The sequence below is a fragment of the Liolophura sinensis genome, chromosome 13 (assembly GCF_032854445.1).
Source record: "Liolophura sinensis isolate JHLJ2023 chromosome 13, CUHK_Ljap_v2, whole genome shotgun sequence".
In the NCBI taxonomy this organism is placed as follows: Eukaryota; Metazoa; Mollusca; class Polyplacophora; order Chitonida; family Chitonidae; genus Liolophura; species Liolophura sinensis.
The window spans coordinates 576,185-591,709 of NC_088307.1; the positions used below are offsets into that span (position 1 = coordinate 576,185).

Here is a 15,525-nt window from a genome sequence, read left to right on the forward strand (position 1 = left end):
AACGTGGTCAGCCTGTGACAAAGTGAACATGGTCAGCCTGTGACAAAGTGAACGTGATCAGCCTGTGACAAAGTAAACGTGATCAGCCTATGACAAAGTAAACGTGGTCAGCCTGTGACAAAGTGAACGTGATCAGCCTGTGACAAAGTAAACGTGATCAGCCTGTGACAAAGTAAACGTGATCAGCCTATGACAAAGTAAACGTGATCAGCCTATGACAAAGTAAACGTGATCAGACTGTGACAAAGTAAACGTGATCAGCCTATGACAAAGTAAACGTGATCAGGCTATGACAAAGTAAACGTGGTCAGCCTATGACAAAGTGAACGTGATCAGCCTGTGACAAAGTAAACGTCATTTGACATTTTAACATGTGTTATCAGTATATGTACATGAAGGCATCTGGTGAAAATAAACATGGCAAACATTTTCACACGTTTAAAATATTACAATCCACATAAAAGTCTGCCTTGTTATGAAAGCGTCAACATTTTGTCATCTTCACGCTTCACACGATTAGATGAGATTGACGTAGAGTAAAGCAAGATGTGGGGACAATAATAACTGTGGTTGAAGCTTTACATTTAAAGTGAATGACTGGCAGGAAAAGGTGGTCAGTGTTAAGAAGGGAACGGATGAAAGAAGGTCTGATATAAACTGTATAATCCAGGATGGTGCTTTCGAAAATTAAAACATGACGTAAAATTATATTTTTGTTGATATCTGTAGCGAATGTATTTTTTATATATCTTTCAGGTACAAAGGTTTCATGAAGGATTGTCCAGATGGACGGCTAACACTAGAGGTAAGTTACTTTATCGCACATTCTTACAGACCCTGGCTTTACTTTCGGCAGTACTCTCCTGTCGCTGGTTTAAGAAGCGGCTTATGCTGACAGTGTTACACCCGGTTATAGGCATCTAGTACTTTATTTAGGGTGCATAATCTGTTATATAACCGATGCAGACAAGGAGTTATGTGTTTCTATCCGTGTGACTCTGGGGAGGAAGACAGGCTTTCCACTCAGAATAGCCGGTTATGCTGCTTTGATGCGGCCAGGATGTGTAACAACTTACAGGCCTACAAATATGAGCTTGTATCATAAAAGATCAAACGAATTCCTGGGCGTGGTTGTCACTGCGAAAGCTTACACTGTTACAACATGCCTTTGAGCTCGCACATTCCCATTTCTGTCGCAAGGGTTGGGGTATAAGCATAACACCTTATGCTTTGCGTCGCATAATCAGTCATAAGCTCCAGTTCATGTTCCGCCCTTGCTGATTATTGACGTGACGAAAATAAAGCCACCGATATTAACAGCGTGGCGTAATCCAGCATGGAAATCTAGCTTATTTGCTTATGAACCAGGTCGCACGTATATGTATATACATTTTCAAGTAATTTATGGCTAATAATAGTTAATTGCGTCTAGATAAAATTCTAAAAGGATATACCATTGATAATAAGTAGCGAACAGAATAATATATATGAGCATTAGAAATGGGTAGTGCTATAGCTGTCAAGCTGGGAGGAGGGCTGGCATGTATAGAAGACACAGGGTAGAAACGTTAGATGACAGCAATCTTAGGTAACATTTCCCATGCACAATATGCTTTTCCTTCTTCATATATGTATACAGATAAAACACTATTACTTTATCTACGCCTAGCATACCTATTGTTTCACCAACGTCCATAAATAACAGCATTTCCCCTTTCTGTGAGATTTTCGTCATTTCCAGTAGTAGAAATGTATCTGTAGCTTTCAATGCTAGATCTCTACATACACGGTAAACGTACGTCGGAAGAGCATTTTACTCTTCTGTGTATGAAAAGCAGAAACTTGTGTATGTTTGCTGTAAACCTTAAGGTGTAGAGCATAGTGTTACATCAACACCCTGGCCTCTGCCTCGCTGCGATGTTCTACTGTTTCAAAGCAACGCATTATTTACCTTGGTTACCATGACAACAGCACGCAAACTGCTTGTAAATTTAGTTGAAACGGATAAAAATAGGCTAAGTGTTTAGAGCGCGCGCCAGAAATCAGATGTAGGCTAAGTGTACTACGGGAATGTTGGCGTGACGTAATTAATTTTCGTTTTTTCGGCTAAAGTTTCTCGTGCGAAATATAGTACAGTTTTATAGGTATTTAACAGCACTAAGGTCAGTAGTTCTGTGTGTAAGACGAATTCTACTGGAAAAATCGGGGTGTAATCGTGTTTGGTGACTAAAACTGTACAGTACTCTGATAGATGTTTCACAAGCCGTAAGACGCAATCAATCGTTATTTTGAAAACTATACTAGTTGAACACATTTGCATTGTTTCCAAACCATTTATAATTGTGATAAATTTACTTACAGTTACCTTAAAAGAAATTAATTATGCAACTTGCCGGCTTTTATCACGGCTCTACATGCGATGCAAATGCTAATTTTGTGTGACTTTGCAGCTTATGCGAGTAAACTGTAACTATTGACGGGTATTTTGTTACATTGTGTACGTTACATTGACACGAGACGGTTAGTAAACATTATCGGCCATACATGATACTCTGTCCTTTATCGTAAACCGTCCAGTTGTATGTGTGTCAGAAACTTTACCGCTCTCTACTGATTTGAAACCACCGCCTCTAATTCGGTGCCTGGAAAGCCTTCTGACGTAACGTTGTAGTTGATTCAGTGTGATAGGTTAAACTATCCGAATAGGTTAAAACCATAATCATACATTAACGGACTGTTTGTGCCAAGGTAATTTGAAGTTCTGGATAAATAGGTGCGACGAATGGAGCATCGGAGATCGAACTATGTTTTCTTCTTTTTCCTATTCTTTTGAACAGTTCTGTTTGCAGTCAACAGAACAAGGTCAATGTAGGGAAATAAAACAAGCTGAGTCTGCGCAAACAGAGTGTCGCCAGGAAGTTGTGACTTCTGGTGTCGATGAACACCGACTCATTCATACCCAATAATAAACGGAGATTAAAAAACTTCGGGTCGATAGTTATATTTTTTGCCATTGTCCCTGCGCGGCTGCGGGTGCATTCCCTGAAATTCAGTAATGTCGTCTAAGACAACGATCGCAGCATTGACTTGCGCAGTTATGTTTCTTTATAATTTCGTTTACGTGGTCTCATTATGATGACTTACCCAATAAATATTATCTATAGCTTTGTTACTGTAAATCAACAATACGGTCATTTTGATTAATTGAATTTAAACTCGCAAATGTTTGAGTACATGGCGGTTTCTGTAACTCGTTAACGAACAAAGAAATGTTGAGTTGACTACATATCGGTCGCACGGTTACAGCTATGGTTACTCTGAAAGAGTCGCTGTGACTGTTGCGTTTGTGTTTGAGTTGGTTTTTACCCTTCCAGTATATGTGGTATCTATGAAGTATTCCTAGCAAAACTCAGATATCAGTATATGTAATATCTATGAAGTATTCCTAGCAAAACTCAGATATCAGTATATGTGGTATCTATGAAGTATTCCTAGCAAAACTCAGATATCAGTATATGTGGTATCTATGAAGTATTCCTAGCAAAACTCAGATATCAGTATATGTGGTATCTATGAAGTATTCCTAGCAAAACTCAGATATCAGTATATGTGGTATCTATGAAGTATTCCTAGCAAAACTCAGATATCAGTATATGTGGTATCTATGAAGTATTCCTAGCAAAACTCAGATATCAGTATATGTGGTATCTATGAAGTATTCCTAGCAAAGCTTCATTTATATGTAAATAGGGGCCGTAAAGTCTTAATGTTGATCTCAGAGCACCTTATGCAGGCATAGGATTCCATACAAATGTACATATCGCAGTTAATATCACGAATTGAGTAAACCGCTGTTTTAAAGCTCTGCCCTTTGCGTACCGTAACAACCACATGCATAATCTGGTCTCAAATTACATGTACCTGTTACAGCTACTTTGACATTCAGCTTTAAACCTAACCATATGGCAAAGTGTAAAATACTGTTGATATCCTTCATAACATCTGTATTACTGTTTATCGCTCATTATTACTGTATTACGCTATTGTTTACTGATCGCCCAGATACCTTAATAAGTTTCACATACAACTGAAGGACAAATACTGTACAGAACTGGAAGTTGTACCACATTTAAATAAATGAACCATAGCTGAGTTCGAAGTTAATGTTCAAGCAGCAAAAGAGGAAATGGAAGAAAAGAAGACGGCATGAATCATGTAGTCGGTTTTTCCTTGCATGTGATATTTGATTCCGGTTGTACAAGAAAATCTAAAAAAATCTGCCACATATATCTGTGCCGTAAATTTCCATGATTACAATCCTTAATGATTCTTTTGATCCACTCTACTTAGCCTTCCCCATGTCAGAAACACATGGTCAGCTCACGGTGTAATGATATTGGAGTGCCTATTGTTCGGCAGGGCGAAACTGTGAGCAGAGCTTCGCCATAACGTCAGGACGCCAGAGTGCCAGTTTTATCGCACACTCGTACTCAGTATTTACTACACGTACATAATAACACAGAGTGGTAGCTATTGTGCTGAATAGTTTCAAAATCATGTTTGGCTAGCACAGAATTATCAATCTCTAAGGAGTTCAGATGCTGTGAATAAAAACTAGGACAAACAGTTTATTTCCCACCACCTCTGTGTTGTATGGAGCCCAGCTTGATGCTGTCCCATCGAGTAAACCTCAGAATGGAGGAGACTTGTAAGCTTTACTGGGGTTACCCACGTGCCGCTTCTGTTTCAGGAGGTTCAGTGAGTACAGTATTCATCAACATAACAACCATGAACTAACCCAAGTACCAGACAATCCATTAGGCAGCCTGTCTCTGATTGAACCTGTCTTGTCTATCATTTGCACTGTGGCGTCGGAGAAAGGCTTGTCAGTCATGTACATGTAGGTCGTTGAAGCCATCCCACGAGAGGCAGCTTCCGGGTTATTTACTTTGCCTCTAGATCCGGCGTTCTCATTGCTCTTATGGATTTGCAGTTACATAATGCGTGCCAGAACAGACGATGGCCAAGGCCTAAGTAGATAACAAAGATGACAGAAAAGTTTCCAACACTTTAAGAAATTTTCAGTTTACCATCTTACATGTGAAACTTGTCATTGGATTTACTTTCATTTGTTAAGAATTTCTCCTTTTCGAGAAACAAATTGTATTCCCAAAGCTGAAGGCTGTGGTTTTAATTCTCATACTTAACGGTATCATGGTATTTACTCTGCATCGTAGGAAAATGTATTATAAAAAAAAGTCTGTACATACAAAACTACCGATACATGAAACCTGAAAAATTGACATGTTGGCCCTAGTTGCTGAACGTTTGGTGGTACCTGAATCAGTGCATTAAGATGTCTTGTATGACATTTTCTAATGTTTGACCACAAAGCAATGCACCAGTACGAACTTCACACCCATGTTCTGTAATAGGGTTGCTCATATTACATGTAGGACTATAGATCAGAAAACTTTTCGACAAAAGGCGAAATCGGCCACACCACTGACCAGCTAGCCAAAATATAGAGAGGTAATAGTCATGCTAGGGCGGCAACAGTGTCGTTGTAGCATGCATGCATGTTTTCAAACAATCCCCAGAATATACGGTTTAGTCATAATGATTCACTCTGAATCAAAGATCCCTGCCATATATGGTTTAGTCATAATGATTCACTCTGAATCAAAGATCCCTGCCATATATGGTTTAGTCACAATGGTTCACTCTGAATCAACGGTCCCTGCCATCGAGGGTTTAGTCATGATGATTTATTCGGAATCAACGGTCTCCACCATCTGGGGTTTAGCCCTGATGATCCCTTCTGAATCAACGGCCCCCACAATCCGGGGTCTAGTCATGGTGATTCATTCTGAATCAACGGTGCCCACCATCTAGGGTTTAGCCGTGATCACTTATTATAAATCAACGCCCCCCACTATTTGGGGTCTAGTCATGATGATTCATCCTGAATCAACATTCCCCAACATCTAGGGTCTAGTCATGATGATTCATTCTGAATCAACAGTCTCCACCATCTAGGGTCTAGTCATGATGATTCATCCCGAATCAACATTCCCCAACATATAGGGTCTAGCCATGATGATTCATTCTGAATCAACGGTCTCCACCATCTAGGGTCTAGTCATGATGATTCATTCATAATCAACAGTCCCCCACCATCTGGGGTCTAGTCATGATGATTCATTCAGAAATAACGGCACCCGCCATCTAGGGTTTAGTCATGATGATTCATTCTGAATCAACGCTCCCCCACCATATGGGGTCTATTTATGATGATTCATTCTAAATCAACGGCCTCCACCATCTGTGGTCTAGTCAGGATGATTCATTCTGAATCAATGGTCCCCACCATCTAGGGTTTAGTCATTAATTCTAACGACCACCGAACTAATGAACTACTGTTTGAGGTTGTCTTTGAAAATGGGTATTGGGATAGTCTAGAAGTGGTATACGAATTCTGCCTTTGATGCTTAGATCCGCTGGTCTTACTGTACCGGAAAGCGGCAGTTAGCTGGGCATTATGTTTGTCTGTGATCACTCTATGTCCGTTATGTGCGGATATCGTTTGAATTGAGTGGAGACTGTAAATGAACTGTGCAATCGCCACAACTGAATGAAGGAACAGAAATGACAGGCCACCAATGACCCCAGGGGCGGCAGAGCGTATCTCTGTGGGTCGCCTCTGACCACAGGGAGACATTTATCTGCGGCGTTTATGCCTCTGACATTCGGAACTTGTAGATTACGTGGATAGGAGTCCCGCCAGGAAACAAATCGATGCGACTTCTCCGAACTGAACGAGTACTTCCGGTCTAGCAGATGTCTTTCCACTCCAGACTATATGCTCTGAGGTCTGTTGTTCCGATAGAGTGGTGTACATGTAGCAGTTGCTGTGATAACGTTGACTGATTGATTGATCGGCTGGTGAGGTGGATAATAATTCAGTGAGCCTTCTCACATCGGCTGCTGCGTTTTATTGTTATAATAAGTATTAGGTTAGACATTTTTTTGTCGTTTAAAAGGACAACGAAAGTACTGATTATTTGATTTTTGTTGGGAAACCAGTGATAATATCAAATATCTTTGGTGAGATGTTTTATACAAAATGGCATCCACTTGGTTTCAGAGTTGTCTCTTTTGTGAGATGTATTATATCTGATTGACATCCTCTGAGTTTCAGAATTGTTTCTTTGGTGAGACAATACCTGAATTGCATCCTCGTGCTTCAACGCGGTTCTTTGGTGAGATGTATTATACAAGAATGGCAATCTCTTTGTTACAATGTGGTTCTTTGGTGAGATGTATTATACAAGAATGGCAATCTCTTTGTTACAATGTGGTTCTTTGGTGAGATGTATTATACAAGAGTGTATCTTTTACCTCTTGGAGTGATATTAAACGTATAATTAAATAGCCACATATCAAATCAGGGCATGTCAATGCGATCATTGAATACAGGGCGTGTCAATGCGATCAGTGAATACAGGGCGTGACAATGCGATCAGTGAATACAAGACGTGTCAATGTGATCAGTGAATACAGGGCGTGTCAATGCGATCAGTGAATACAGGGCGTGTCAATGCGATCAGTGAATAGAGGGCGTGTCAATGCGATCAGTGAATACACACTTCTTTTTTGAAGAGCAGAGCCCCATGGCAGAGTGATTGGAGTGGTAGCGCAGCCCAATAACTCAGGTGCCTTTCATCATGACTATTTCCTCTCTGGCCTTATGTGGCAAGGTCTACTAGCAACCTGCGGGTATCGCGAATTTGTCCACGGGCTCTTCTCGGTTTACTCCCGCCATAATGCTGTTTTCCGTCGTATAAGTGAAATATCCTAGAGTAATAAAATTAAATAAAATAGGTGACTATATTGTTGGGCGCTAAATGCGATTTAATATATAGTTGTATTGCCAAGGGTAGTCTGGGGAGAATAAATGGATCTCATGGATTTCCTAACGGAGCATTGACATGTCATAATGATGCGGAGAATTGCACAGATATCGTCTCTGTCAGAGCTGATGCGGGGAAATTTCAGTGCCAGTGCTGCTTTGAGTGGTATCACTTGTTACAATCATCATTGGCGGTAATTGCTTGGTCACATTTTAACCACCTTTCCACTTGAAAGTCTTGTTCTAGATGCAGAAATGGAATCAGATAGAGGATGTGATTTTTTTTCTGGTTGTCATGTTTTTGCACTCAAGAAATGAACTTGTCTTGCTCTCTACAGAGGCGAATTTTTATTCGTAACAAGAACCGTAGTACTGTCCTAATTAATATATTAACCGCACAAATCCATATGCATGTAATACCAAAAGTATGATTATACACATATTTTGTGCGGTCTAAACTAAACTAAAACACATCGCTTTATGCTGTGACTCTGCACTAGTAAGTGTTTTCTGGCCACTCGGGCACCAAAACGTGTGAGGTAATGCTTGAGAGGACGGCTGTGCTGGAGGTGGAAAGAAACTGTACAAGTTTATCAGTGATAGTGCAGTTGAATTATATATGATATAAAAAACATACAAAGCAGAGCAGCGACGACAATGTGACAGATTTCGAATGGTCATACAAGTAAGTAAGCGATAAAATCCGGCCTCTTATCAATTTACCTCAGGTACGGTTTTATTCTAACTGTTCACGATAATTGCCTAAATAGTAGCAAATTACACTCCACTTGTACCATGGTTTTTGTTCAATTAATTAAAAGTGTGCAGTATGTTAATAGCCGTTTATGATACACCTCTGGTCCTGAATCACTCCTGGTGATATCATGTCATCACATTTAGAATACAGTAACGTGAAAAGGACTAGGCCACATTGGGTTAGCTTTGTCCACAATTAGAGTTACTCGCGGCGGTCTGTTTGAGTTAATGCTGGATGTACGGACGTATTAAACAGGACGGAAGCGCTTTGGTCACTAATTAGACTCCTAAATCCCATCCTCCGTGTCAATAAATACAGCGGGATTCACTTGTGGCTGAGCTGTGTTTGTTTCACTAATATTCCAAAGAGAAGGCTTGGAAAGATTTTCTTCGATTCTGTCAGATAGACGAACCAATAACGAGGAAGTGTACTTCCGCTCTGGGTGCTTGACTGGTTTCGGGCCTGGTCAAAGTAATTAGTTTCAAAACTGGAAAATTTTGTTCGATAAGACAAAGCGAGGTAAATGTATCCGGAAACCACATACATGAAGAGCTTCGAGTTTGTCAGAAGGATATTTCTGAAAGAATTAGACAAACAGCGTTATCAAAGAATAAATCTATAAATCATTGGCACTGTTGACAGATGTTCTGCAATAGTGGAGGCTTTCTAACTTCTGCATCATATGTAAGCCAGTAGGCCTAATATCGTGGTGATAAGTGTCTCAGACAAAGCCAGTAGGCCTAATATCGTGGCGATAAGTGTCTCAGGCAAAGTCAGTAGGCCAAATATCGTGGCAGTAAGCGTCTCAGACAAAGCCAGTAGGCCTAATATCGTGGCGATAAGTGTCTCAGACAAAGTCAGTAGGCCTAATATCGTGCTGATAAGTATCTCAGACAAAGTCAGTAGACCTATTATCGTGGCAGTAAGTGTTTGAGACAAGTCAGTAGACCTAATATCGTGCTGATAAGTGTCTCAAACAAAGTCAGTAGGCCTAATATCGTGGTGATAAGTGTCTCAGACAAAGTCAGTAGGTCTAATATCGTGCTGATAAATGTCTCAGACAAAGTCTGTAGGCCTAATATCGTGCTGATAAGTGTCTCAGACAAAGCAAGTACGCTAAATATACGAATACAATAACACGCCAATGGAATGTTCGTCGTGATTTTTGATGAGGCCATATAGAGCTTGTAGATATTGTACAGGCACAAACTTAAATCAGTTTTCATGTTCTTCCTAACTGATGGACATGTGTCATGCAGCACGCACGGTGTTGATCGTTGTTGATCGTCCAAATACGAAAATGTACATTGTGTTGATAGGGTCCAAACAGGAAAATGTACATCATGGATAGGGTCCTAATATGAAAAATGTACAACGTGGTTAGCGTCCAAATAGGAAAGTTTACACCGTTGTGATGGTCCTAATAGGAAAATGTACATCGTGGTTAGGGTCCAAACAGGAAAATGTACATTGTTGTTAGGGTTCTAATAGGAAAATGTACATCGTGGTTAGGGTCCAAACAGGAAAATGTACATCGTGGTTTGGATTCAAACAGAAAAATCTACATCATGGTGAGGGTCATAGTAGGAAAATTTATATCGTGGTGATGGTCCTAATACGAAAGTGTGCATCGTTGTTAGGGTTCAAACTGTAAAATGTACATTGTTGTTAGGGTTCAAACAGTAAAATGTACATTGTTGTTAGGGTTCAAACAGGACAATGTACATCGTGGATAGGGTGCTAATACGAAAATGTACATCGTGGTTAGGGTCCAGACAGGAAAATGTACATCGTGGTTAGGGTTCAAACAGAAAAATCTACATCGTGGTGAGGGTCATAGTGGGAAAATTTCTATCGTTGCGATGGTCCTAATACGAAAGTGTGTATCGTTGTTAGGGTTCAAACTGTAAAATGTACATTGTTGTTAGGGTTCTAATAGCAAAATGTACATCGTGGTTAGGGTTCAAACAGGAAAATGTACATCGTGGATAGGATCCTAATACGAAAGTGTACATCGTTGTTAGGGTTCAAACAGGAAAATGTACACCGTGGCTAGAGTCCAAATAGTAAAATGTACATTGTTGCTTAACTTACTTTCCGATATAATTGATATGATGGTTACCGTGCATGGTTTTGCGAACCCCTTTCAGAATGGGCGCACTGTGTTGATATGTTATTTTATATGTATTACATCACACTTTTCGAGTAGAATAGTACCCCCAAGCAACGATGAATCGCTGAAGCATTTCATCAGAAGTAGCAACATCGACAGATTCGCCTTTTGTACAAACAGCAAACAGCGATAGATTTAGTCGACACGATAAAATGTTCCATCTGAAAGTAAATCCAGAAATCGTCATGAAGGCGTTGGTCAACACCACCGTCTGACTGGATAGCACCAAATGCTACGGTCTTAACCATTTTGGCTGCAGAGCAGAGAGGGAATTTTCAAGTAAATAATGTATGTGAACCACATTTTGGCCAGTTTTTTTGTGTTAAAACCGAAACTTGATTTATTATCCCTAAGGGGAACCGTGTTCAATCTTACAAAAAAAAGACATTTCGCATAAGATGACGGCTTTGTGTGATTGTCTGTTGTGATAAAGCTGACAAACAGGACAACGCAGAAGTCATCTACGTCCATGTTTACTGTATGTTCTATATTTCATTCACCAATATTCAGTCACATGTATTACCTTGCATTCTAATGTTATTTACGTGATTGACATTTTGGCAAGACGGTTCATCCATGAACCATTCATGACTAGCTTTGGCATGATTATATAGATATACTGTCTAATTAAGGAAATGACTTCATCTTCCCAAAGTGTCAGTTTATTTCTTGACTGGGTATTTTCTTGCCAAAATTCTACTTTCATCTGTCCCCACCCGATGTATTACTGATGTACTAGATGGAGAGTTGATAGAATTGTAGTTGTCTGGCGACTTATGTGCTTTCATATTATTACTTTCCTAATATACATGTAACACATGGCGCAAATTGGACGTAAGAACGTTACATAATGTACTTTTGTGAAGGCATTCAGATTTCAGTTGTCAAACGCCTGAGGCCTTCAGATTGAAATGTGAACGTGATTTTAAGCGGTGTGTTGTTGCTGTTGTTATTTGGGGGATGGGGGGGGGGAGCGGGGGGGTATTCTTTGTGCTTGTGACCTTGGGCGCGCTTTTAAATTTCTAATACTTAGTACCTTGTGACTTTTTTTTCTTGTTTTACTAAGATGTTTCTGATGTAGGTTCCCTTTTTGTCGATTTTGCTTGATAGCGCCTCGTATGGTACACACACAGTCCACCAGTCTGCGTAAGCTCTGCATTTGATTTCTGTAACGACAGGCAAACTGTTTATATCAGAAACACCTCGGATTACCGCTGTAATGGAACAATCCCTACACATCGATATAAAGTAGGTTTTACGTATGACACAATACGGGACATATCCTGGAGAATTGTGTAGACCTACAAGAGCACATTACAGAGCATTTATTAGAATCTAAATGCTTTGTTCTCATGGCTGTCCAATGCCACAGGAAGGAGTTTGATCTGTGATCTAATTGATAGATAGTTAATAATCGTATAGCAGTATGTAATTCATTGCGACCGCTTGATGTAGAGACTAAATTCCTGCCAAGCTGTGGCGTTAGAACTTTGATCTACTTAGACCTAAGTTGATTGTAAATCACTAAGATCTCGATCGTAGCCATTGCTTACAATCGACACCTTTGTGCACGAAGGGATTATAAGTTACGATAGTTGTAACTTACAATCACTTACAAACTTACAATTGATTTCAAATTCGCTTTCAACATTGCTTTTAAATGTACCTCATGCCCTAGTAATGTTAAGTGAAACAATCACGTGCCAGGTGCAAAAATCAAATTAACAGGCAAACGATGTGCACGGCTATACATGCCGTGTATTTGTTTATTTATTTGGTTGGAGTTTTACGCCGTGCTGAAGAATACACCGAAGCACTTATACAAGGGCGGAAAGAATTATGGTGGGAGAAAACTGCCTGATATATATCATCCAAACAAGGACTCATGTACCGCAACCACGGAGCTTATCCGTCGAATATTTCCATCCTAGTGAATATACTCGTCAAGTTGCATGTAACTATAAACACTTGCAATCAAGGCGATACTAATGATGCACATTTGCGACAAAAGGCTACTTTTTAGCACTATACATCATTTGGATGTCATGATCCTGAACCATTCTTACCTCTCCCCCACATCCTGATGAAGAACAATTCATAAATAACAGCTGGTAACAATTTTTATAAATTACGAATTCCATTGGTCAGACCTTTAAAATCTGCTTGAACCATTTCTGAGGCGGACGACGGCTGCCACAAATCTGTATTGATAGCTACTTGAACCATTTCTGAGGAGGACTGCGGTTGTCACAGCCCTATATTTATATATAATTGAACCATTTCTGAGGAGGACTACGGTTGTCATAGCCGTATATTGATAGCTGCTTGAACCATTTCTGAGGAGGACTACGGTTGTCATAGCCGTATATTGATAGCTGCTTGAACCATTTCTGAGGAGGACTACGGTTGTCACAGCCCGATATTTATAGATTCTTTTTTTTTTTTTTTTTTTTTGATGGGTGTTTTACGCCGTACTCAAGAATATTTCACTTATACGACGGCGGCCAGCATTATAGTGGGTGGAAACCGGGCAGAGCCCGGGGGAAACCCACGACCATCCGCAGGTTGCCGGCGGACCTTCCCACGTACGGCCGGAGAGGAAGCCAGCATAAGCTGGTCTTGAACTCACAGCGACCGTTATAGATACTTGGACCATTTCTGAGGAGGACGACGGCTACCACAGATCTGCATTGATAGCTACTTGAACCATTTCTGAGGAGGACTGCGGTTGTCACAGCCCTATATTTATAGCTACTTAAACCATTTCTGAGGAGGACGACGGCTACCACAGATCTGCATTGATAGCTGCTTGAACCATATCTGAGGAGGACTATGGTTGTCACAGCCCTATATTTATAGCTACTTAAACCATTTCTGAGGAGGATGACGGCTGCCACAGATCTGCATTGATAGCTACTTGAACCATTTCAGAAGAGGACTACGGTTGTCACAGCCCTATATTTATAGCTACTTGAATCATTTCTGAGGAGGGCGACAGCTACCACAGATCTATATTGATAGCTACTTGAACTATTTCTGAGGAGGACAAATCGTCGTCAGCATTAAGACGGGCTGGACCGTCGTGTCTGGTGACTTTACTGTCAGTACTAAGGCAGACTGGACCGTCGTGTCTGGTGACTTCACTGTCAGTACCAAGACAGACTGGGCCGTCGTGTCTGGTGACTTCACTGTCAGTACCAAGACAGACAGGACCGTCGTGTCTGGTGTCTTCACTGTCAGTGCTAAGACATGTGGATCGTCGTGTCCGATGTTTTCAGTCATTTCTGAGAAAGGTGGGAGCGTCGTGTGTGATGTTTCACTGTCAGCACTAAGACAGGCAGGATCGTCGTGTCCGGTGTTTCCACTGTCAGTTCTAAGACAGGCTGGAGGGTTTGTAGATATGTCCACATTTAGCCTGACGTAACAAGAGGCTACACCCATGAAAGCCATAAATCCCTAAACCAAGCAAACAAATAACAGAAATTAATAAAATGTTGACATTAAACCAAGACATTAAACAATGTGAACACGCATCATCACACGGGAGTGTGGCACAGATAGGCTGAGATTTCCCAGCGATATTATCAATCCAAGACGACTTTGATTAGCGGAACAATTTTGCCGTCTTCCATGTTTGTTCTTCCGGAAAACTGCGGAGGCTTATCTCTGGGAGTGTGGTATGAATTAGAACATTTGTACTGAACTAGTTTTCCCGGGTAAAATAGGGCTACAGCATTTTTACCGCAGTTAGTATAATTCATTGCTTAACAAGGTTTGTGAAAAACGGCAGATATTTTATTTTCTTGCTAAAATAAGTTGATTAACAAAATTATGACGCGAAATTTCCCAAGCTTTGCCATTTGGGCAATCTTTGTGGGTTGTGAACAAGCCTTGTTATGCCCATTACGCTTGCTTTAGCCCAAGACGCTGAATAAGCCTGTATGATTCAGCCTGTCTGCTCATACCGTCACCCACAAAGGTTGTCTGGTACAACGAGGCTTAATTGCACACAGTGACCTAGTCCCGCGCCTAGAAGCCATGTCAAGCCTGAAAACTGCTTAATGCAGTCACGGACGTCTTTCTGCAAAGAAATGTGGATGCTTGCCATAACTATTTACAAACTAGACGTATTCCGTGTTTATTTGTTACTCGCTGTATTTTGAGAAGCTGTCCAACCATCGCAGACAAGAGAGAGCTATCTTCTTTACGGTCAGTGTTAAGTAACATTGGCTTGTGATATGGTTAAACGATGTAGTGGTTTATTTACCTATTTATCTAGCCTCCATCTGAAGCGATTAAAGCGTGACAACCTAGATGTACCATCTGTCATCTCTCTAGCCATCTAAAATTCCACGTGTATCTCTACTTACCTAGAATATCTGATTGTGTTGATGTTACATGTACAGACATCCACAGATCTATCACGCCAGTCTGTAAAAACTTCATCCAGCTAACTTCTCGTTTAAAAACGCCGGATTTCGATTTTTGTATTACTACAGAATAGCATAAATAATTACCTTTCACAATTTACTTTTCACAAAGTAACATATTCGATTGTGCACGTATTACCTGTTTAAATTTGTAACAAAGTTTATCCACTTTGTAGTACTGTAGCTTTATATGTTAACTTTGGAAGAATTTTAATATCATAAAAAGTATGTCTACGAATATGATGTTTGGGGT

General features: G+C 40.4%; 1 protein-coding gene across 1 annotated transcript in view; it reads left to right on the plus strand.

Annotated features, from left to right (window-relative positions):
* Positions 1-15,525, plus strand: part of LOC135480170 (neuronal calcium sensor 1-like) — a 73,918-nt gene that overhangs the window by 35,921 nt on the left and 22,472 nt on the right. The window contains exon 3 of the mRNA XM_064759936.1: positions 757-805. Coding sequence (XP_064616006.1) covers positions 757-805 — 49 coding nt within the window. The remainder of the gene's footprint in view (positions 1-756; positions 806-15,525) is intronic.